Source organism: Solenopsis invicta, chromosome 1, assembly GCF_016802725.1.
Source record: "Solenopsis invicta isolate M01_SB chromosome 1, UNIL_Sinv_3.0, whole genome shotgun sequence".
Taxonomy (NCBI): Eukaryota; Metazoa; Arthropoda; class Insecta; order Hymenoptera; family Formicidae; genus Solenopsis; species Solenopsis invicta.
The window spans coordinates 7,418,078-7,440,447 of record NC_052664.1 but is presented as its reverse complement, the minus strand read 5'-3'; the positions used below and the strand labels follow the sequence as shown (position 1 = coordinate 7,440,447).

The 22,370-nt window shown below is 32.6% G+C and overlaps 3 protein-coding genes across 8 annotated transcripts; 2 read left to right on the top strand and 1 right to left on the bottom strand.

Moving 5' to 3' along the window:
• Positions 1-5,038: 5,038 nt before the first annotated feature.
• Positions 5,039-9,077, top strand: LOC105203546 (GTP-binding nuclear protein Ran). Of its 5 annotated transcripts, none has more exons than XM_011172354.3 (3): positions 5,039-5,180; positions 5,990-6,471; positions 6,666-9,077. In XM_011172354.3, the coding sequence occupies exons 2-3, from the start codon at positions 6,040-6,042 to the stop codon at positions 6,879-6,881; spliced, it is 648 nt and encodes a 215-aa protein (XP_011170656.1). In that variant the 5' UTR covers positions 5,039-5,180; positions 5,990-6,039; the 3' UTR covers positions 6,882-9,077. The 5 variants fall into 5 exon arrangements, with proteins under 5 accessions (XP_011170656.1, XP_011170654.1, XP_011170653.1 ...); XM_011172352.3 differs by having other exon boundaries at positions 5,120-5,339; XM_011172351.3 differs by lacking the exon at positions 5,039-5,180 and adding an exon at positions 5,222-5,510.
• A 310-nt stretch (positions 9,078-9,387) lies between these two features.
• Positions 9,388-14,191, bottom strand: LOC105203545 (elongation factor Tu, mitochondrial). 2 transcript variants are annotated; one of them, XM_039446806.1, is made up of 6 exons: positions 13,946-14,191; positions 13,686-13,738; positions 13,226-13,388; positions 10,818-11,125; positions 10,066-10,727; positions 9,388-9,985 (listed from the first exon to the last, which is right to left on the bottom strand). In XM_039446806.1, the coding sequence occupies exons 1-6, from the start codon at positions 13,980-13,982 to the stop codon at positions 9,793-9,795; spliced, it is 1,416 nt and encodes a 471-aa protein (XP_039302740.1). In that variant the 5' UTR covers positions 13,983-14,191; the 3' UTR covers positions 9,388-9,792. The 2 variants fall into 2 exon arrangements, with proteins under 2 accessions (XP_039302740.1, XP_039302741.1); XM_039446807.1 differs by lacking the exon at positions 13,686-13,738 and having other exon boundaries at positions 9,712-9,985; positions 13,946-14,113.
• Positions 14,192-16,871: 2,680 nt separating this feature from the next.
• On the top strand, positions 16,872-18,118 carry LOC113005032 (putative nuclease HARBI1). The gene is made up of 3 exons (XM_026139917.2): positions 16,872-17,063; positions 17,241-17,513; positions 17,624-18,118. The coding sequence occupies exons 1-3, from the start codon at positions 16,872-16,874 to the stop codon at positions 18,116-18,118; spliced, it is 960 nt and encodes a 319-aa protein (XP_025995702.2).
• The last annotated feature ends 4,252 nt before the right edge of the window (positions 18,119-22,370 follow it).

Genomic DNA, 22,370 nt, shown 5'->3' with positions numbered 1-22,370 from the left:
ACACTGTATTCCAAAGACATCCTTGGGACATCTAAGTCCTAAGCCGAGTCTAAGGACGTCCTTAAGTCGTTCAAATCCTAAGTCGATTTTAAGGACGTCCTTTGATCGTCTCTCTGTGTCATATGGCACAAACTAGGAAAGTTAAGGGAAAATAGAAAAATTTACGCTTATAATACTTTTCCACATTATCAAATAACTAACTCCTTTAATGTTAAAACTTTTATTTAATAAAAATTTGAATTTGAGCAAAGAGATTAAGAATTTCGCTTTAAACAAAAAAGACCGAGACTGTCTACGGAGGGTTAATCCAGAATATATATAACATGTAAGTATGTATATACAAAATTTAAGAAAATTTTTATTATAATTAATATTTAAAAATATAAAATTATTGTAATAAAAGAAAAAACGTTTGTATATTGTATTAGAAAATTAAGTATATGTAGGATTTGTTTTTTATTGCTGCATTGGACTGCTCTAGCTTTTTCTTTTTGCTTTTATCAAATTTCAAACATATATCTAAATATTATTTTTAACGCAGAATGTGCACTACTGCAGCAATAAAAAACAGGCCTATAATACATATGACAGCTACTCTAAATCATAAAGATCAACTTAAAATTATACATTGTTTTTAAATAATTAATCACATATTTAATCTCTTATAAATAAAAATAAAATAGAAAAATTTGACATATAATAATTAAATGTTAATTTCACAATTTCAAACATATAAAAATTTAAAGCCGCTGCTCATATATCATCAAAAATTGGCTGCGTTTAGCGGAAAATACAGCTTTGCAATTGTTGTAAAATTTTTTAATATAAATGGTTATACATTCAGATAGGAAAAGTAAAGGCAAATATTAATTGTATCAAAGAATTTTACAACGGTATCAATAGACAAAATAGATCTATAAATGAAGAAACCTAAATCTACATCCCAATGAGCAGACAATATTTTTAAAATGTTTTTTAAATGTTTTTTTTTATAAAAATTTTTTCATACTTAATTTAATTATTGTATTATATTGACATATTTTTTAGTTACATTCTTAAACAAATAATAACAGAAAAGTTATTCCAGATGCTAATCTGAATTTGTAAAAATCAGTAGAAAAACTATAACTTTATATATATTTATATAAATAATATGATTTAATTATACATAGTTCATCTTTTCGATAATATATATTTACTTAATCTATCAGTTATATACACATAGTAGCATAAACTGTTCACAGATCATCACAAGGGATCCAGTTCGCAGCGATCACAGAGGTCAAGCAACGTTCACCGGAGTCGCGACTTGGATGAGTGACTGTTTGGAAATTTTCAAGAAAAAATTCTCGATTTTTTTTTGCAAAAAATGTATTTTAAAATGTTATTAAAATATTGTTTTGCTCATTGGAATTATGTAGTGTAATAATATAATATATTTATGCGGATATTCCTTAAATTTCTTAAAATAGTCTTGAAATGCGTATGTATATCCCGTGAATTGCGAATAGACGTCTTTGGAACTCCCGATGAAATGTTCACAGGACGTCCATAGGCAAGAATGAGGCGCTCATTTACTAGTCCACGGGACGTCCACAGGACGTCCATAGGACATTTCGAAACTATAACAGGTAGTCTCCAGGATATGCCGCTTGTCCCGACAGGTCCTCCTTAGGACGTCCCGTGGACGTCCCTGTGCTATTAGGGAATGTAAGTAAAATCTTGCTTATATAAATAATTGTATTAATGCAAGACATTCCCTACATTTTAATTTGTTTTTATTCGCATTACTGTTTAATATCTTCTTTTTCAGCGCTAATTTTGAATATAAAGTTAATTTGAATGTAGAGTTTTAGTTAGAGTTAAATTCGAGATTAAATTACATTAAAGTTAGAAGTTGTTATTGATAAACATTCCAGACAAAAAAAACAAAAATTATATTTTAGAGACATCCTGGACAAACCTTTTCCTTTTCCTATCATAAGAAACACGATATTTATAAAATATTTACAAAATATTAATAATATTTATTTTAATATTTTATAAATATTTATCATAAATGATTAATAAATATTTTTATGATCTTTGATTTAATACATCATAAATATTATAAAAATATATATTATAAATATTATAAGTATTTTAAAAACATTTATTCACCGTTATGATAAAGATTTTTTTAAATAATTTTACTTTCTTTACAAAATTTATATAATATTTTTTAGTATTGAATGATTCTGAATTTATTCTGAACAGTTTCATAATACGTTTCTGAAAGATGATCATTCAATTAAATCTTAATAAAATTACTCAAATTGTCTTTTTTCATTTCGGAGTTAAATTTTGGGGACTCGTTTTTAAAAAATATTCTTATTAAAAGTCATAATCACATAATGCTACATCTTTTATTCTGTTCTGAGAATTTTTTATTATACTTACGGGATATACGAAACTTCCGTGTCCACCTATAGTTTACACCAAGCACTTGATACGCGTACTATTATAGTAATTTTCTATTAAATTATCTTAATTTCGGCAATGAATTTAAAAAATTGTATACTAAACTGGTACAATATGAATCAAGATTATTAAATATATGTATCATGTACACGCATCGTCGAAAGTAAGATTTAATAGAAAGAATTTAATAGAAAGTTACGAGTTATAGTACGCGTATCAAGTGCTCGATGTAAGCTAGGCCACTATCGTAAGTTTCTGGTCTGTTCTTTTCAACTGCATTTGAAGTGAAACTGAAAAGAACATACCAACAGCGTCACGTGAACGATCTGACCGGCGACCGGCGTCTGAACAGCTACTTCCTGTTCCTGTTGAGCCACGTTGAGCGAGCCATGCCGAGGTGTGTTTATAGAATAGATCTATAGAATAGATCTGAAAGCCCTTGAGATCCTTAAGTAAATTGAGTATAATCCATTAGTAATCCTTGAGGAGGTTTAGTACATTAAATAGGCGGTGTATGCCGGGTATATATATTTCTCAAAAAAATAAATTTAAGAGAGTTGTAGCGCCTGAACTTTGTCTGCCGGCGGCGTTTTTATTGATATCTACGCACGAATTAAGTCCCAGAACATATGGAAGAAACCTTTGAATACCTTTCCCCGCTAACGTCTAACCGAGAATGATAAGAATTGTCTATGTATATTAATATTGTAATTATTAAATAATAAATAAAATTAAAATTAATTCATAATTTTTAGTTGGATTCTACTATTCCCAATCAGCAGACAATATTTTTTTAAATATTTAAAATACACAACAATAAATATTTAAAAAATATTGTTTGCTGATGCGATTTTTATTACTAAAAAATTTTATATAAATTTAATAAAAAAAATAAAATTTTACAAATCTTTATCATAATAATTAATAAACATTTTCAAAATATTTATCATAATATTTATCATAATAATTAATAAACGTGTTCAAAACATTTACCATAATATTTATCATAAATATTTTTGAAACGTTTATAATAAATATTTATGATCAGTCCAATCTACGGCCATAAAAACATTTATTAAATGTTTATGATAAATGTTTATAAAATATTAAAACAAATATTATAAATATTTAGTAAATGTTTTATAAATATTTTGTGCTATTTGGGCTGAGAAGTCTCAAAAATATTCTAAATTGACAGTAAATCTTGTGTTATTTGGGAAGTATTTATTCAAAACTTTATTTGTATTGGGTATTGTGTATTCTGTATACGCATTTTGTTCTTACGATAGTTGTCGGAGTCGTTGAGCAGATATTACTTTAAATAGCAACAACACCGACAACAACACCGTTAAAAATAAAAAGCATGTACAAAATATATATCTTGATAAGGCAATTTTTTTTCTCCTTATGATTGACGCTTAAAAAGACAAGTTATTTTTGATAAAAATCGAGCGTTTGAACTCGCGAAAACGTCGAGTTACGTGAATTCGCACGTGATTGAGTTGATTATTCTTCACCCGAGCGTATCTTTGAATCTTTGCCGCCACAAGACAAAGGCCTAGTTTACACCGAGCACTTGATACGCGTACTAACTCGTAACTTTCTATTAATTTATGTTACTTTCGACAATGCGTGTATACATAATACATATATTTAATTATCTCGATTCATATTATACCAATTTAATATACTATTTTTTTAATTTATTTCCGAAATTAAGATAATTTAATAGAAAATTACTAGTTAGTGCGGGTATCAAGTGCTCGGTGTAAACTAGGCTAAAGCCAATACCGTAGTAACCTGTAGCGGAATTCTGTAACTCCTTAGCGACAATTCGGTATCGTTACAGCGTCGTTGCGCAGATATTATACATGGTAGAAAAGCTGCGCGACGACACGTAACGATATCCCTAGCTGTCGTTAAGAGTTACAGAATACGGCCACTGGGGTGTGTTCGGGGAGACGCTATTAAGGGCCACTTTTACCAACGCCGATTAACTTAATCGCTGATTAGTCTATCGGAATTGACCAATCGCATTTGTCGTTTTTACTTAACGACAAATACGATTGGTCAATTCCGATAGACTAATCAGCGATTAAGTTAATCGGCGTTGGTGCAAGTGGCCCTAAGTGCTATTTGCATCATTCGATTCTTGTTTATATTTAATAGGCTTGTTTTCTATTCCTGCACTAAACTGCACTGGAACGTTCCTTCTTGCTTTCGCTAACTTTAAAACATCTATCTATTTCATTTTAAGTGTATGTACACTTATTTAGAGAGTTCAGGAGCAGAAAACAAACGGAATGTATGATAAAGATAGAAAACACAAATAGCGCTAATAGCGGTTTTTCCGAACGCACCCAGGGGGTCGATCATGAAACTTTTTCCCTAGGGCAGAAACGTGAAAAGTGAAAATCTTTACCATTGAAGTTAATGGAGAAATTTTTCACTTTTCACGTTTCCGCCTTAGGGGAAAAGTTTCATGATTGACCCCCTGATATTCATCACGCTTTCGCGCAACTACACTGCACACTACTGCACACTGGCGCACAGTTGGCGTGCATGGGCATGCATGGCAGAGCAGCCGCATGGCGCGCTATGTGTTGCGTGCAGATGTCACTGACGGCGCGCGTTTCCGGCAACCTGTCTCGATCTTGCGTCAAGCGAGAGTGTAACCGTACGTCTCGTCGAGGCTGCCACATCTCATCTAAAAAGGAAAGGTATACACGAAAAATCAAATTTGATTTTTTCCCGTCAATTCCGACTCTTCGCCCGTGTGTTCTCGCATTACTCTGATTTGGCGAATCGGCGAGGTGGTATTGCCTCCATTCGACCGCCCAGAGGAACGCCATTATAAGCCATACTGACTGTGCAGCACGGTGAGTGGTACCGTTCATTTTCACGTGCGTCAGCGCGTACCCGGGAAATTTCATACACGCGCCGTTCCGTACGTGATCTGTACGCGAGAGCAACGACGGAGTGACAGCGATTGCGAGGCGTGTAGGAAAATTGCGTTGCGAAGAGCCGCCGCTCGCTGAAACAAATCAGAGGTAAAAGTCCGGCTCGCGGGTAACTGGACGGGCGCCATTCCCCGCCGGCGCGGTAGTAGCGACTCGTGACCCTCCGGCGGATACCGGTTCCCGGCTTTTCCCTCCGACTTTTGTCTTCGTCGTCGATCATCAGCCCGCGAGCCGCTGATCGAGTATCGTTGCTGCGCCAATTCCTGTAACGGTATAATTGGATCGTCCACACGATCACGCTTCAAACGCGTGATTACAAAGTTTTATAGCACATTCTATCGCTGGTCGTGATTGCTCTCTTGGATCGCAATCCTCGTTGTGATTGCTCTATTGGATCGCAATCTTCGTCATGATTAATCTTCTCTAAATCAAGCGTTTCCGTGTCCGAGTGACCGCTCTTCCTGGAGGCGTTTTCCGCGTGTAAAGTCCGCGTTACCCGCTCGTTACTCTTCGCGTGTTTTTCGCATGACTACCAAGTCAGGTATCTAATGTTGTTTTTGTCATTGCAGAATCGTGCGTTCCCGATTTTCACTCAACCTACAAAAAATTCACGATCAAAATGGCAAATGAGCCCGATATGCCCACTTTCAAATGTGTGCTAGTTGGCGATGGTGGTACTGGCAAAACTACTTTTGTCAAACGGCATCTAACCGGTGAATTTGAGAAGAAATATGTTGCAACTCTGGGAGTCGAGGTTCATCCGCTGATTTTCCATACCAATCGTGGACCGATTCGCTTCAATGTCTGGGACACAGCTGGCCAAGAGAAGTTTGGTGGCCTTCGTGACGGCTATTACATTCAAGGACAATGCGCCGTTATTATGTTTGACGTTACATCCAGGGTAACGTACAAAAATGTGCCCAATTGGCATAGGGATCTGGTTCGCGTCTGCGAAAACATACCGATTGTTCTTTGCGGTAATAAAGTTGATATAAAGGACAGAAAAGTTAAAGCCAAGAGTATCGTGTTTCACAGAAAGAAGAACCTACAGGTAATTTATATGTGATAACATTGTCAACTAGATATTTGCCCTTACTATTGTCTTCTATAATCTCTTAATGACGATTCAATGATCTGATATCAAGTGAAGACATACTGTCCCTCTAATCTGAAAATTTTTCCTATTATGTCGATATGTTTAATCTTATAGGTTGTATAGAATAAATTTATCTTTTTATGTTGCAGTACTATGATATCAGTGCCAAGAGTAATTACAACTTTGAAAAACCTTTCTTATGGTTGGCTCGCAAGTTGATTGGAGATCCAAATTTAGAATTCGTCGCTATGCCTGCACTTCTGCCACCGGAGGTCACAATGGATCCACAATGGCAGCAACAAATCGAGAAAGATCTCAAGGAAGCTCAAGAAACGGCTTTGCCAGAAGACGACGAAGATCTTTAGTTTATTTAACTAAGATCTTTAGTTTATGGGAATGGTCTTTACAAAAAGTAAGGCCTATTATATGGTAGAGAGGCTTTAATCAGAGTGGTGCCATATGGCTAACATCTGTGATTGGTCCGTTATGTTTCAGCCATTCCCACCAGTTTTTTAATCCTACTATTTTCAAGATTGTGTATTTATGTTTAAAAAATTGAAATAAATAGACTTTGTATATAAAATAGTGTTATTACAACAAAAATAATGTTATTACACAAAATAGAAATGTACATCCACCCATATTTCTATAAAAATATTAGTATTGTTTATTTTGTTTATCCTGGATCTACTCGAAGCCAAACAAACGTGGCTATCTTTATATAGAGGAACACTGGAAGTGACTTCCTAGTTTATTTCATGTGATATGATTCAATTCCAAAATTTCTCCAATTTAAAGATAGCCAAGTCTGCTTCGAGTAGACACAGAACAAACAAAACGAACAATGCTATTATAAGTCTAAACAAATTTGCTGTGTAACCATGTGTATAAAGAAAATTATTTAATTGCATTTCTAATATAAAAATATGTGTAAAATGCAACTGGATAATTTTCTTTATGCATATTTAGCATTACACAAGTTTTGTCTGGATAGGACCTAACTGTATTATAAAATGTATTAACTGCACCTAACCATTGAATCTAATCTTATAATTGAAATTAAACTAATATTGTTGGACAAGTTGAGACCATACATTTTCTCACAGAATTTTGCTTAAACATGATGGAACTTCTCTTATGGCACCATTCTGATTAAAGGCTCTCTACTATACGGGTGCTTCTTGATTGTATCGTGCACTCGTACATCTTTACAGATTCTTTGAGAAGAAAAGGATATAATTTTTACACACAAAATACTTAGTTGGATATTTTCTGAATACATAACATTCATATGTACTTGACTAATCCAAATAAATTATTTGAAGAGTTTTGAAGTGCAATTGAAAAAGTTTGTGAGTCATTCAATTAATTAATTCAAAATACAAACGATTCCATACAAGATTTTTGTTTAATTTATCTCTGGTTAATTTTTCGATCATATACACGATGTAAAAATAAAAAATTAATTACAATTAATTAAATGATTCACAAACCTTTTCAATTGTACTCCAAAACTTTTCAAATGATCAAATACAAATGGTTTAAAATAGTAATTTCTCTATCCAGAACTTTGGTCAAGTACATATAAATACATAACTTCTGTCAACTTGCATGTTACATATATAGCCTTAAAGATCGGGGGTTGCTTGAATGCGTTATAATACGAATTATGTTACGTGTGTATGCGATTTGCACCTGAATGTCTAGATTTTATAAAATTCTTATGTAATAATGACGATATCGCATAAATTTGTGAATTATAAATGGAATAAAGTAATGGGGAAACTGAAGAAATAATTTGTGAAACAAGTTCATAGAACACAGCCTATTGCTGAAGCTGATATGAAACGATCGAAAGAAATTTGTTGCATTTTCTTTTATTCGTTTGTATAGATGTACGTGCGTGCGTGCGTGTGTATGTACATATATACATAAGAAATGGAATTGTATAAGGTGTGCTGTATATTAAACACAATCGCATTAACCCACTTTAAGGCATATCAAAAGTAGCGTTATTTGTTTATTTTCATACTTTCCTAACACAAAATATATAGAATAAAAACTGCCATTTCTAAAATAGATACAATTGTAAACCGAACTGCTATTCAATTCAAATGTAGCGAATAGAACTGCATTCTGGCACCAAATGCAAGTTTTTTTTCTTTTTACAAGACTTCGTTTTTTATAGGAATTAATCAGTTAGGTGACTGCGCTAGAAAGAGACACGTTCAATGCAAGTCTCATTTCAATCTCATTACAATAGAACAAGACATATTTGCTCTCATTTAAACACAAATACATGTGTACTTTCTTGATAAAACTGCTTAAAGAACTTACTAGTGTGTAACTTGCATACAAATGTCGAGAAAACGACTATCTTTCGTGAATGTCTCCCGTAATGTAGTCTCTTTTAAAGAATGTTTTGAGATTGAAATGAAACGGAGATTCAGTTTGTTGCGTCTGTCCATTTCAACCAGGACTGTTTGCTATTTTTATATTCAAAAAAATGAATGTAATGATTTGTTCAACTTAAATTATATGAACACTTTCTATACAAAAAAGGCTATTCTGTGTTAGGAGTATGTAAAACTATTAATCTTTCCCTTTGAAATCCTCGTTCCCATCGATCAAGAAATCTGATTGAGATAAATCCGTTACATGTAAATTAAAAAATCCGCTAAATATCTAATATAGAAAAAACTAGGAATGATCGCAAAATGTATATTTAATTCTTGTATACTTCTAATAACATCATTGTTCTGCTTAAAGCGGAATTGTATCACGCTAATGTATGAACTTTAATAAATTATCAAATTGTTTTTAAAGCTACAATATATATCCTCAGATTCGTGATAATCATCGTGTAATCAGTTTTTACTAACATATTTTTTTATTTAAAATGGTACAATATATATCTCTAGATACAGATGCTTGAAATCTAAAGAAGGAACGAAAGCATTACTTGATAAATACATGTATCAATAATTGAATTGAGTCACATTTGGTCTTTGTTAATGAATAAAATTGTATGATTCAGAATTTATAATGTAGCGATAAAAAATTGCTTTTTTTAAATACACATCCAAATCATGTATTTATTATATAATCTACATCTTGCGCATCTATCAAACAATCGTTTCAAAGAAATGTCGGATATTTTGGTTAGACACTCATTTGAAAGATTCGATTGAAATCTGACTGTTTGAACTGGTATATATTTTCTTTATTATATAGCACAATTCTGCTTTATTCTGTAACAAATAGTTATCAAGTAAACTAATTTTTTTGTGTTTTCTTTTCCTTTTTCTGTATCGCTTTCTTGCCCTCGAGAAGTTCATGTCGCTCTGAATCCGTTAGCGATTTCAGGGTGTTGGTGATTACACCAGTTCCTAGAGTTACCATTCCATCTCGTAATGTAAAACGCTGTCCCTTTTCCAATACCATTGGTCTTATCAATTTTAATATTAATCTGCAGTAAAAAATATAGTAAGTATATAAAAGTAAAGAAAAAAATAAATAAAATTCTTGGAAAACGAAATATAATCTTACGTGCTATCTTCTCCTGGCATGGCCAAGTCCTTTCCAACTATGGCACATTGCACTGCAACGTCCCACGTTCTACAAAACATCTGTAGTTGTATCATATTCGCAATCGGTTTTTTTCTGCCACCTTCTTCCTTGCTCAACATGTACACTTGTGATTCTACATGATCGTGTGCCTTAATAGAGCCAGGTTTACACATTATCATGCCTCTTCTTACTTCGTCTCTTTTTAAACCTTTTACCAGAGCGCCAAGTTGATCTCCGGCATGGGCTTCCTCCAATATTTGATGGAACATTTCTATACCTGTGACTACGCTTTTAAAAACTTTATTGTAACCGATAAACTCGCATTCCGTTCCCTTCTTTAGTTTACCGCGCTCTAGTCTACCGGTAACTACGGTACCTCTACCAGGAATAGAATATACGTTTTCTACTGGAAGTAGGAAGGGTTTATCCAGTTCTCTTACTGGAGTTGGAATATTTTTGTCTACCAATTCCAACAAGTGCAATATAGCCTGTCCACCTATTTCAGGTTTCTTTCCTTCGAGCGCGCAGAGTGCACTGCCTTTGGCTATCGGAATATTATCGCCGTCATAACCCATTTCGGAAAGCAATTCTCGTATTTCCATTTCTACTAACTCTACCATTTCTTCATCAGCAGCATCAACCTTGAAAAACATTGAATAGAAGATTTTAATATTATGATCGTTAATGTACTCTCAGAATGTCTTTCACTCTTTCAATATGTTAATAGATACCTTATTAATAAATACAACAATATGCTTAATGCCAATCTGTTTAGCAAGGAGCAAGTGCTCTCTAGTTTGTGGCATTGTGCCATCCGTAGCAGCGACAACCAGTATAGCGCCATCCATCTGAGCAGTTCCTGTGATCATGTTTTTGATATAATCGGCATGACCCGGACAATCTGTGTGTCCATAATGACGACTTTCTGTCTGATATTCGATGTGAGCGACATTAATGGTAATACCGCGGGCTTTTTCCTCAGGAGCATTGTCAATTTCACTGTATCCCTTAGCTTTCGCTAAATGCTTCTCGGACAATACTATTTATAACAAAATTTTCTATTACTAACTTACGTCTCCTTATTTACAAGATAGTTAACTTTAGAATGGTATCGAACATAAATGTAACATTAAACCAAATAAGTAATTGGATGCTACATTGTTATATTATACTTCATATCATTTTAAAATTCCATTTAAAAGTGTTGTCCATTTTTTTCTTTCCTTTTAATTTAATAATTAGGTTGTTTGAGTTTATAAAGGTTTAGATTATAAGTATTTTACCAATAAAAGTGTAAAATGTATGAAAATTGTGTTATTAAAAATTACTTTAATTATTTTAAAAAATATTAAAAATGACAATAATTAGGTTGAGTTTACAAAGATCTAGATTAGTTGTAAGCATTTCATCAATAAAAGTAAAATCTCATTACTTTAATTAAAAATGACCTATCTCTTTGGATTTAAAATTTATATATTAATTTAATAGCAATATTATATCATATTCAAAGTTAAAAAGTAATGTTATCACATTATTTTTTTGGTAACAATCATTACTTTTTTCTATCTGTAACAGTAACATAGTTATATTTTTACAATAATGAATTCAGTCTTTACGTTTAACATTATTTTAGTTCTCTATTATTTTTAATTTATACCTATTCAATAAATTCACACATTTATTCATCTAAGGTTTATCTTTCCATTTTTTTTCGTAAATATATCAATTAACATGCCAGATCAAAAATTATGTACAACAAATGCAATTGTAAGTTTTATTTATTTTCATATTTTATATTTTTTAAATATTGACAATATTTTATATTTTAAGCATTGATAGTTATTGTACATTATTGTATATGTTGCTCATTCGAAAGAACAATGACAATTCAAAAAGTAATATCTTTGAGTTATATGCAAGAATGTATTTCTGAAATTCTTATTGCTAGTAAAATACATAATTTAGTTTCTAAAATTGAAACAAATGAGAAAAAAAATTTATCATAAGTGTCCTAAGTTAAAAAAGATTGTTTTCAAGGATTTTTTTATCACAGATAAAAATTTAGCACAGAATGAAAAGCTAATGATTTTATTTCAAAAATATTACAAAAAATGGCATTTAAAAATAACACTTTCATGATGTAATAACACTTTCATTTTAACGATTTAATATTTTAATGATTCAAAACATACAAACTAATTTTTTGGAGAATCTTATTTTTTGAATAATGTCACTGTTCAAGCAAATAAGTGATATGTAATGAGAACTACAGATTTTCAGTACTGACAATAAATATTGGAAATTACATTCTAATAATGTTTCAAAACAATTTTTTATAAAACGTACATTTATGAATTGCAATCTACCTTTCTCTATGAAGATAAGTATAAAAAAATAACAATATAACAATTAAATTACAGTGTATATATATATATATATATATATATATATATATATATGAATATAACGTGTGTGTGTGTGTGTAATATAAAAAAAACTTGCCACACAGAGACTAAAAAGTTTTAATATAGATTATCACATTTAATATTAATTTTTAAATAATGTATAATTTTAAAATCTTACATCTTACTTTTTAATATTACAAAAACTGAGAAAAATAAATTATTTTTTAAATAACGGTACCAGTAATGGCATAGAAAATATAAGCCATCATTAAATAAATCACCCAATCACAATCAAAACTACAAGTCAATAAGCAAATTAAATATATTGATCTCCTTACTACTTATATTTTATTATCAAAATTTTATTATTTAAATTTTACAGTTTATTACTGAAGTACCACTAACCTTGTGAACGCCTGTAGAGACATGTCTAGTTACAACTTAACCTTTCTTAAAAATAATAAAGAATAACGTTCTTTTTTTACAATAGTAATAATATGTTACTTTTGCGTATGTGTAAGAGGAGGAAGGTAACATTTCCTATTCTGTAACGGGATTCTATAACTCTTAATGATATTATTAGTATTATTACTGTATCATTGTGCACAGCTTTTTTATCATATATATCTGCACAATAATATGATATTGATGTCCTTTAGTTACAGAATCTCACTGCTAATCAGTCAATAGTGATACCATTCTAGAGTTAATCACTAAGTAAACAAAACAAATACCTTTAGTAATAGCTGCTGTCAGAGTGGTTTTACCATGATCTACATGACCAATAGTGCCTATATTGCAATGTGGTTTATCACGGCTAAATACTTTTTTCTCTGCATAGAATCTTTGGCTGGTAACAGTCGGAAAAAACAGCCGACTGTTCATTTGACGACATTGCTAAAAAAAATATACATAAATTAATTTTAATAGCTGTGACAAAATAGTAAATAGTATTTACTAAAGATATTAAACTAATAAATAAAATTAACGTAAAACATTAATAAAATCAAACTACACATATTAACATTGTATAATGTAAAGGTATTGCAATTTTTACTTAAATGTTAATCAATGATTAAATTTTCACAGATAATTTAAGCACTAATTTTTATGCTACTATCGTGATCCGCGATCGTTATCGGCTACGAGTCCGAAGCTTTTTTAACGCATCATTGATGATAATTGTCCGCTTACACATTTCGGCAGTTGCTTCACAAAGATAATTTGCTTGAGAGTTTGCCTCAACACTGAAACAAAAAAAAAATAGGTTTGCGAAAATGAAGCACGTTGTTACAATTAGCATCTAATTCGATTTTTTGCAAGACGATTGTGTTCGATAATCAAAAATTTCAACAATAGAAAAACACATAGAACGATCAGCAAAAGTTCACGTGTTAAAAATCTATAGCTCTTGTTAGCGTAGACATATATTACATTTTGCATTTTTCTCTTACCGGGATTAAAAATTGTCCTTGTAGAAATAAGTGCCATGATTTTTGGTATGATAGACCTAGCTTAGCTAACGTGAAATCCACGCTGTAAATTTCTGGTAATTCTAACGTCTAACATATAATGAGCGAATATGAACATATACTATGATATGAACTGAACCACTGACAAGGTATTAATAAAGACGGCCGGCCATAGGCAAATTTTTGCGATTGCCAAGTGGGCCAATGAACTAATCTATAGCTGCGTTCCAAAATTCTACCAGTAGGCCCTTTGACTCAGGGTGCCGTTACATGGGGCGTAACTTGCGTAGCGTAATTTGCATATTCTAGTAACTTCTAAAATACGTTACGTCATTTTAAAAGCCTTCTTTCACATGAAGCGTATTTCGCGGAATTTCAAGAAATGCGTATCTAATGCAACCAATTGCTGATTAGAGTTTCTCTTGTACTCTCTAACAGAAATGCTAAACAAATTTACAATTGATTTTTGTAATTTACGCGTCTTGGAAAGTACAGTCGTGAGCTAAAAAGTTGCAACACATTTTCTTCGATGGTTTTTGGAATGTAGAATTGCTCATTGATCGGCGAACGTAATTGGTTGGATTCACAGGTAAACCAATGACTTTTCTTTCGATGCGTTTCTGAACGCGGAACTATAACAAGGATTAAGAACGTGATTGGTTCTTACTTGTGGATCTAACCAATTACGTCCGCCGCTTGATGAGAAAGGCTACATTACAAAAACCATCGAAGAAAAAGTGTCGCAACTATAATGCAGGCGACTGTACACCCAAGGACTTTGATTCTGTCCATGGGAAAATTTTCCAAACTGAAAAGTCGCTATTTTTTTACATACTTACAGTTTACAATTAACTTAACAACCAATAAACTCTAGTCGGTTCATTAATCATGAGGCCTGTTCGTGTTGCTGCCCTTTTTGAATTAATTTCTTTGTCGTCTCTCTCTTTCTTACGATCGAATATATATTTATTTCATCTCGAGTGCAAAAATTTTTGGGGATTTCAAGCAACTCGAACAAACCTATGAACTGCGAGTATGTATAAAGTGGTGACTTCTCAATTTAGAAAATTTCCCCATGGACAGAATCAAATTCCATGGGTGTACACCCAAGGACTTTGATTCTGTCCATGGGGAAATTTTCCAAACTGAGAAGTCATCACTTTTTATGTACTCGCAGTTCCTGATTAATGAAACAACTAGAGCTTATTGGTTGGTACGTTAATCATGAACTGTAACTATGTAGAAAAATAGCGTCTTCTCAGTTTGGAAAATTTCCCCATGGACAGAATCAAAGTCCTTGGAGTCGATCATGAAATTTTTTCCCTAAGGCGGAAACGTAAAAAGTGAAAAATTTCTCCATTAACTTCAATGGTAAAGATTTTCACTTTTCACGTTTCCGCCCTAGGGAAAAAGTTTCATAATTGACCCCCTTGGGTGCACACACAGAACATATACTATGAGAAATGAAAGCTCTGTACTTAACATGGGAAACAAAAAAGCACTGCCATCTGGTAGTGAAGTGGGAAATTAAATGGACTGTAGAAGAGGGATCAAGGGGATCTTCAGGAGAAAGAATAGAAGAAGCTTATTTATGCAGACAATAACCATTAACTTATGCCGGAACCGGTAAAGTTCATTATTATGATTACAATGCTTCTGTTTACCGAGGTCTCAATAAACAATAGCCTTGAAATTCTAGTATTGAACTTTACCAGATCCTGCATAAGTTAATTGTTATTGTCTGCATAAACCATCCGTTGTTCTGCATTGTTGGAGAGACCAGTTCATCAATGCTACCACACAAAAATCGAGTGAGCAGATGCTCACTCTTACCAACTTACATCAAGGCATTATCTGATTGATCATTTTAACTCCCACTTTCAAGTGGGCCCCACTTTTTCCGTGTTACCGGAAACCGCTATATTAGTTTCACCCCCGTGGGTGCACACCCAAGGACTTTGATTCTGTCCATGGGAAAATTTTCCAAACTAAGAAGTCGCTATCTTTCTACATACTTACAGTTCATGATTAACGTAACGACCAATAAGCTCTAGTCGTTTCATTAACCATGAACTGCGAGTATGTAGAAAGTGGTAACTTCTCAGTTTGGAAAATTTCCCCATAGACAGAATCAAACGCCCGTATTCATAGTCCTTCTTTGAGGAATGAGGACTCCTTATTCCTCATTCCACGTTTCATAAATCTTCCCGAATCAAACAAGGAGCCTTGGCTCCCTTATCTCAAGGGAAGTCACGAGCTTCCTTGAGGAGGAGATGCAACCTTCTTAACAGACGACGCATAAAATATAAATGAAATCTAACCTCCAAAAATTAGTTTATCACATTTGTCATGTTGCCCCAAAGTTTCGAGCAAGGTTGATAATGCGTGTCACAAATATAGTCGTGAGCTAAAAGGTTGCAACACATTTTCTTCGATGGTTTTTGGAATGTAGACTCGCTCATCGAACGGCAAACGTAATTGGTTCTTACCTGTGGTTTCAACCAATTACGTTTGCCGATCGAGGAGCAAGTCTACATTCAAAAAACCATTTAAGAAAATGTGTTGCAACCTTTTAGCTCACGACTATACGTGTAAGACACAAATTAAAACAAATTTGTGATTACTTGTGGTATCGCGTTTTCAAACTAAAATTGTATGGTCCTGCGTACAATAAGGAATATTACATATTAAAAATAGGAATTAAAATTTTAGAATTATTTTTTTCAATAAACATTATAAATTAATAATAATTTATGTTGTAATTACAACTTGTACGACATATTTATGTATTACGTTTTGTTCGTATCCATTGTGCGTTATGTTAAACATTCAAGAAAATTAAATCTAAAATTGTAATTCCTATTCTTAATACCTAATATTTCTCTATTGTAGAACTTAAAGAAAAAAAATGGACGATGAATTTATAAATGATTCTAATGATGGATTTGAAGACGAAAATCCAGAGGATCGAAATCTGTGGCGGCTTGCGAAAAGGTACATACGTGATTGGGAAAATCTCACGGAATTTTACGAAGATGTTCCTTTTCGGAAAAGGTACAGATTCAGCAAAGAAGCTGTGATCGAGACCTTATTACCTTTGGTAAATGCTCAATTGAGGCGTTTAAATCGTGGACTGCCGGTTTCCCCGTTAATGCAGCTGTTAATAACACTACGTTTTTATGCAACGAGCAGTTTTCAGGGTAAATTTTGTTCTAATACCGTAGTAAATAAATAAACAGTTCATTTTCATATCATTTATATGCTGTTTTAATTGCAGATTGTTAATGGAGACTTGCGAGGATACAGCCAAGCAACAGTATCGAGAATTGTTGGACGAGTTTCCAAAATTTTAGCATCACACTTAAACAAATTTATTAATTTTTCTACAGAAGAAAAACGTCGGAATAATAAAAATAAATTTTATGAGGTGGCCAACTTTCCATCTGTAATAGGGTGTATCGATTGCACCCATATATGCATTAAGAATCCTGGAGGGAATTATGGAGAGGTATTCCGGAATAGAAAAGGATGGTTTTCTTTAAATGTACAGGTATATTTTTTCAACTGTTTTTTTGCATGTTAAATGTAATTTTGTATGTTATATAATTATGAATTAATTAATAATAAATTTATAATCTTTATTATTTATTGTATTTGTAGGCTGTAGCTGGACCACAACGAGAAATTCTTGATCTAGTTGTCAGGCATCCAGGTTCAACTCACGATGCCGTAATATTTGATCGAACCGGTCTGCGCTGTTGTTTCGAGTTAGGGCATCTAGATGGAATTCTACTTGGAGATAATGGATATGCGTGCCGCAGATATCTATTAACGCCTATTTTAAGACCTGAGACAGACGCAGAACTTCGATACAATACTGCACACAAGAAAATGCGAGTTATCGTTGAACAAATGTTCGGAGTTTGGAAACGTCGCTTTCCATGTCTGTATTATGGCATAAGAACAAAGTTGAGCACATCGGTGGCAATTGTTTGTGCTACAGCCGTTTTGCACAACATATGTATTAAATATAATCTAGGCGAAGTGCTCGAAGAGGAGCTAAATGAACAAATCTTTGAGAATATTGTAAATCGAGAACAAGATGGCATAGGACTTGCGCATAGAAATGCTTTTATTATAAAACATTTTTCGTAACTACTGTATCGTGAACTAATTATATTTTTTATATGAATGGCACGTCAAGATTTATACAAGTTTATAATTGTACAAATGTAAAAATAAAAATAAGTTTTTATTCATAAAATATTTTATTTATTTTACAAAAATGTAAACAAAATATTCCTTATTTAAAATAGCAAAGTCTAAACAAATAAAATTTCATTGTATGTAATATATAGAGGAGAAGAGGGTAATATGGCATTCATTTTCATTTTATTAAATCATTTTGTTTATAATTAATATTTTCTATTGAAATTTGAACGATTACATTCGTCAAAATGTTGTTTGACAGATTCTAGGCTCAAAGTAATGAGATATTTATTATTTAGGACGTGATTTATAAAAATCTAATGCTCTGCATAATCGGTGACAGAAAAAAAGTGGTTGTAATATGGCTATCTATAAGAATAATTTAAAAAAGTTAGTTTAGTTTAGAAGAAACACAGTATCTTGTTACAAAATTATGTATTTTTAATTTTTCATTGTTTAGAATTTTCCTAATATAGAATTTTCTTGCGTTCAGTAACTTTAAAAATACCATTAGAAATTTAGTTCAAAGTGTCATTCTATCCCTGTTTAACATTAAACAACAAGCATAAAATAATGTTTTTAATGTTTCTAAACACCGCTCTCTAGACTGACGATCAATTTATCGAAGAAATATTTCAATATAAAAATTTCGCTTAAAAGGCCATATTAATGAAATTCCATGTTATTGTTTTAACTTTGTATAACTCAAAATGTGTATAGCTGAATAAAAAGGTAAATAATAAAAAAAACACTCAAGTGTATGTACATTCGTGTGATAATACACTCAAGTTTAAGAATAATGAGAAAGTTTGAGTAATTAAAGGTTAAAGGTGAACCTTGAAAAAGTTTAGAAGTGCTCAAAAGTAAAAATGCCTTATAACAATTGTCACTTATTATGTATTGTCATATTAACATCACTAAAAAACGGTGGACTACTAAATGAATAACTCCATAAGCAATTGTTAGAATACGTCATCTAATAACTAGGAGATAATAGGGGTAACCATATTGTCGACAGTAGCCATAATACCCGCTCCTCCTCTAAGTACAGTCTCTGTTAAATAAAAAAAAATAATTTTATGTTATACTACAAGAAGAACTAGGTATTTAGGAACTTAATATGCATGTTTTAATGACATATAACTATCTCTTTGGTTTGAAAAAAGTAACACAGGTATTATATAGTATGATAAATATTAATAACGCATAATACATACATTAATATCTTAATGTATGTATTATGCGTTATTAATATTTATCATATCGTACATGTTGCTTGACTGCCTCTTCCTCCTTCAAAAGCTTTAACAAAACAATCTTCTCTTCTGCTTCAGCAATCTTCATTTTTGAAGCATGAAGTTCCCGTTGTTGTTCAATTGCTTCTCGAATTTTTATTAATTGTAACGTTTTTTCGTCACGGATGTTCTGAAAATCAAATACTTCATTATAATATTTCATTATTATTAATTTATTGAAATAAAGATTACTCTTTTTACTAAAGCAAAAAAGAAGAGTATTTTTATTTTTATATTTTATTGTATACAAATCAACTAAAATTATGTTTATTTTATGTCGTAACATATCAAGTTTAATATATAACATGTTACGATATTTGCTTTATCAATGACATTATTGACAACAAAATTATTAATTAAGATTATTAATTAATATTATAAGCTTTTTTATTACCTCTATATCTTTAACACTTGATTTTTTGGTCAGAACATTCTGATTACATAGATCAATTATATCTTCTTCTTTCTCTACATTTGTATCATGGACGATTAATGTTTTTTGGGATGTACAATCCGTCTTTACATTATCTAAAAATTAAAAGTAATTGTTGTAAAAGAAAAATAAGAATTGTCCTGTTAGGATGTATATATGTATAATGCTTATACATTGTTTTTCAAACACAGCAGTGCTGTCAAATATACAACCAACTTCAACATCTAAATTTGCATTGGTTGCATCCATGTACTCCATCACTAGATCATTTGGCTGTACTAACGGAGGACCTCCTCCTGTCATAAGACGTTCGTGCCGGATTGTCGTGTTTAATTTTCTCTTCCTAAAATGATCAATTAATAAAATAATAAGTATTAAAATATAATAGAAACCAATAATAAAGATATTACATATGAAAAGAAAATGTATACTTAAAAAAAGTAAAATCAAGTAATAAGAAAAATATATATGATTAATTATCACCCAGCGAGAAATAATGAAATTGCACCGTCGATTTGATATTGATTCTATTATCATTTTTCGCTAAGGAATAAGATCATTGATATTGTGCTAACTTTTGTTTCATATTATCCCAGAACTTCCTTAATTGCTTTGTAGTGCAAGGCGTAACTCCTTGACTAGCATATTTTGCGTTATCCTTTCCCACGCTTCTGCTTTGTCTTTTAAATCTGTCGCACCGGTCTTTTTATTTTCAACAGCTTTTTCTTCCGAAATAAGCTGCACCAAGAGCATTCTCTCCCGCTCTGTATAATGAATATTTTTATCTTGGTCCATTATTGAAGCAAAATGCTATCACTTTGTTCATCTTTTTCACGTCTCAACACGTACACCCAAGGACTTTGATTCTGTCCATGGGGAAATTTTCTAAACTAAGAAGTCACCACTTTCTACATACTCGCAGTTCATGATTAATGAAACGACTAGAGCTTATTGGTCGTTACGTTAATCATGAACTGTAAGTATGTAGAAATATAGCGACTTCTCAGTTTGAAAAATTTCCCCATGGACAGAATCAAAGTCCTTGGGTGTACACCCAACGTCGTTAAAGAAGACGTCTCTGGAGATGATAATTTTCTTCATTCCTGGATCATAAAGTCTGTAGTTGGACGACTCGGCTTGATATCCAACGAAAACAAGTTTCTTGGTCTTTGGATTCAGTTTCTTCCAAAAGATTTTATCCACGTGTGCATAGGCGTCTGCACCAACACTCTGAGATGCGATATATTTGGTTTGTTACCCATCCACAGTGTGTACGGTGTCGTGTTGGGGTTTACACACAACGTTGTTCAATTTAATGTGTACACAGCTGTATTGATTGCCTCAGCCCAGAGATGACGTGGTAAATTCTTAGACAACAGCATCGTACGAGCACTTTCAACAATGGTCCTATTTTCTCTTTTTGCTCTCCCGTTTTGTTCTGAAGTATAAGGTGCTGTATTCTCCATGACAATTCTTCGAGAGGACAAATAACGTTTCATTTCACCATTGACATACTCCCTGCCGTTGTCTAAGTGAAATTTCTTCATTTTAAATCCAAACTTGTTTGAGATCATTATGTCGTACTTCTTGAAACGTTCAAAAACTGCCTTGTGTTTCAAGAAGTAGACTGTACGAAAACCAGTGAAATCGTCTTTGAAACTCACAAAAAATCTTGCTCCTCCAAGAGATGGCTCTGAGAATGGACCGCATCTGAGTGAATAAATTCACCAGGCTTGGAGCTTCTGACTCCTTCCAATTGTTTGAATGGCAAACAATGAGCTTTAGCAAGTTTGCATGTTTCACAGAAGTCATCTTGTTCATTCGACAGCTTCACACCTGTTACTCTCTCTTGCTTTACCATTTCCTTGAGATTTCAATGATTGACGTGACGTTCATGCAACTGTTGAAGACTTACTATGGATACGTTAGCGTCATTTCTCAAACTTTGAGGCTTTGCACGGATAAACAATCAATAAATGTTGTTTTCAAGTAAAACACCTTGTGCTTTAACCTTGTCATCACGTGTTATGTTCACACTTTCTCCAGAGAACTGCACCTCAAAATCTTGCTTCGCGCAGACACCGAGAGAGAAGAGATTCTTCTTGAATTCGAGAATATATAACACGTTCTCAATCGTAGCTTCGCACCACTGTTCATCTACGAAGCGCTCAATGTTTATCTTACCGGAACCGTAAGCTTGACATTCGCCATCACCTAACACAATTGACTCACCTGTATTAGGTGTGTACTCACAAAACCAATCCCGACGGTGAGTGATATGGCGAGACGCACCGCTATCTAGCAGCCATGCGTCAGTTGATCTTGAATTCAACAGTTTCGCGGTTTCGCTCACCGATGACGCTGACGAGACTAGAGACTGACGGAGGTTGTCGCAACAAACGCGCATTTATCAGTCTTATCACTTTCTTTCCCGCCTTTTAGATTCTTCGCCGCGCTTTTTTTTACGGCA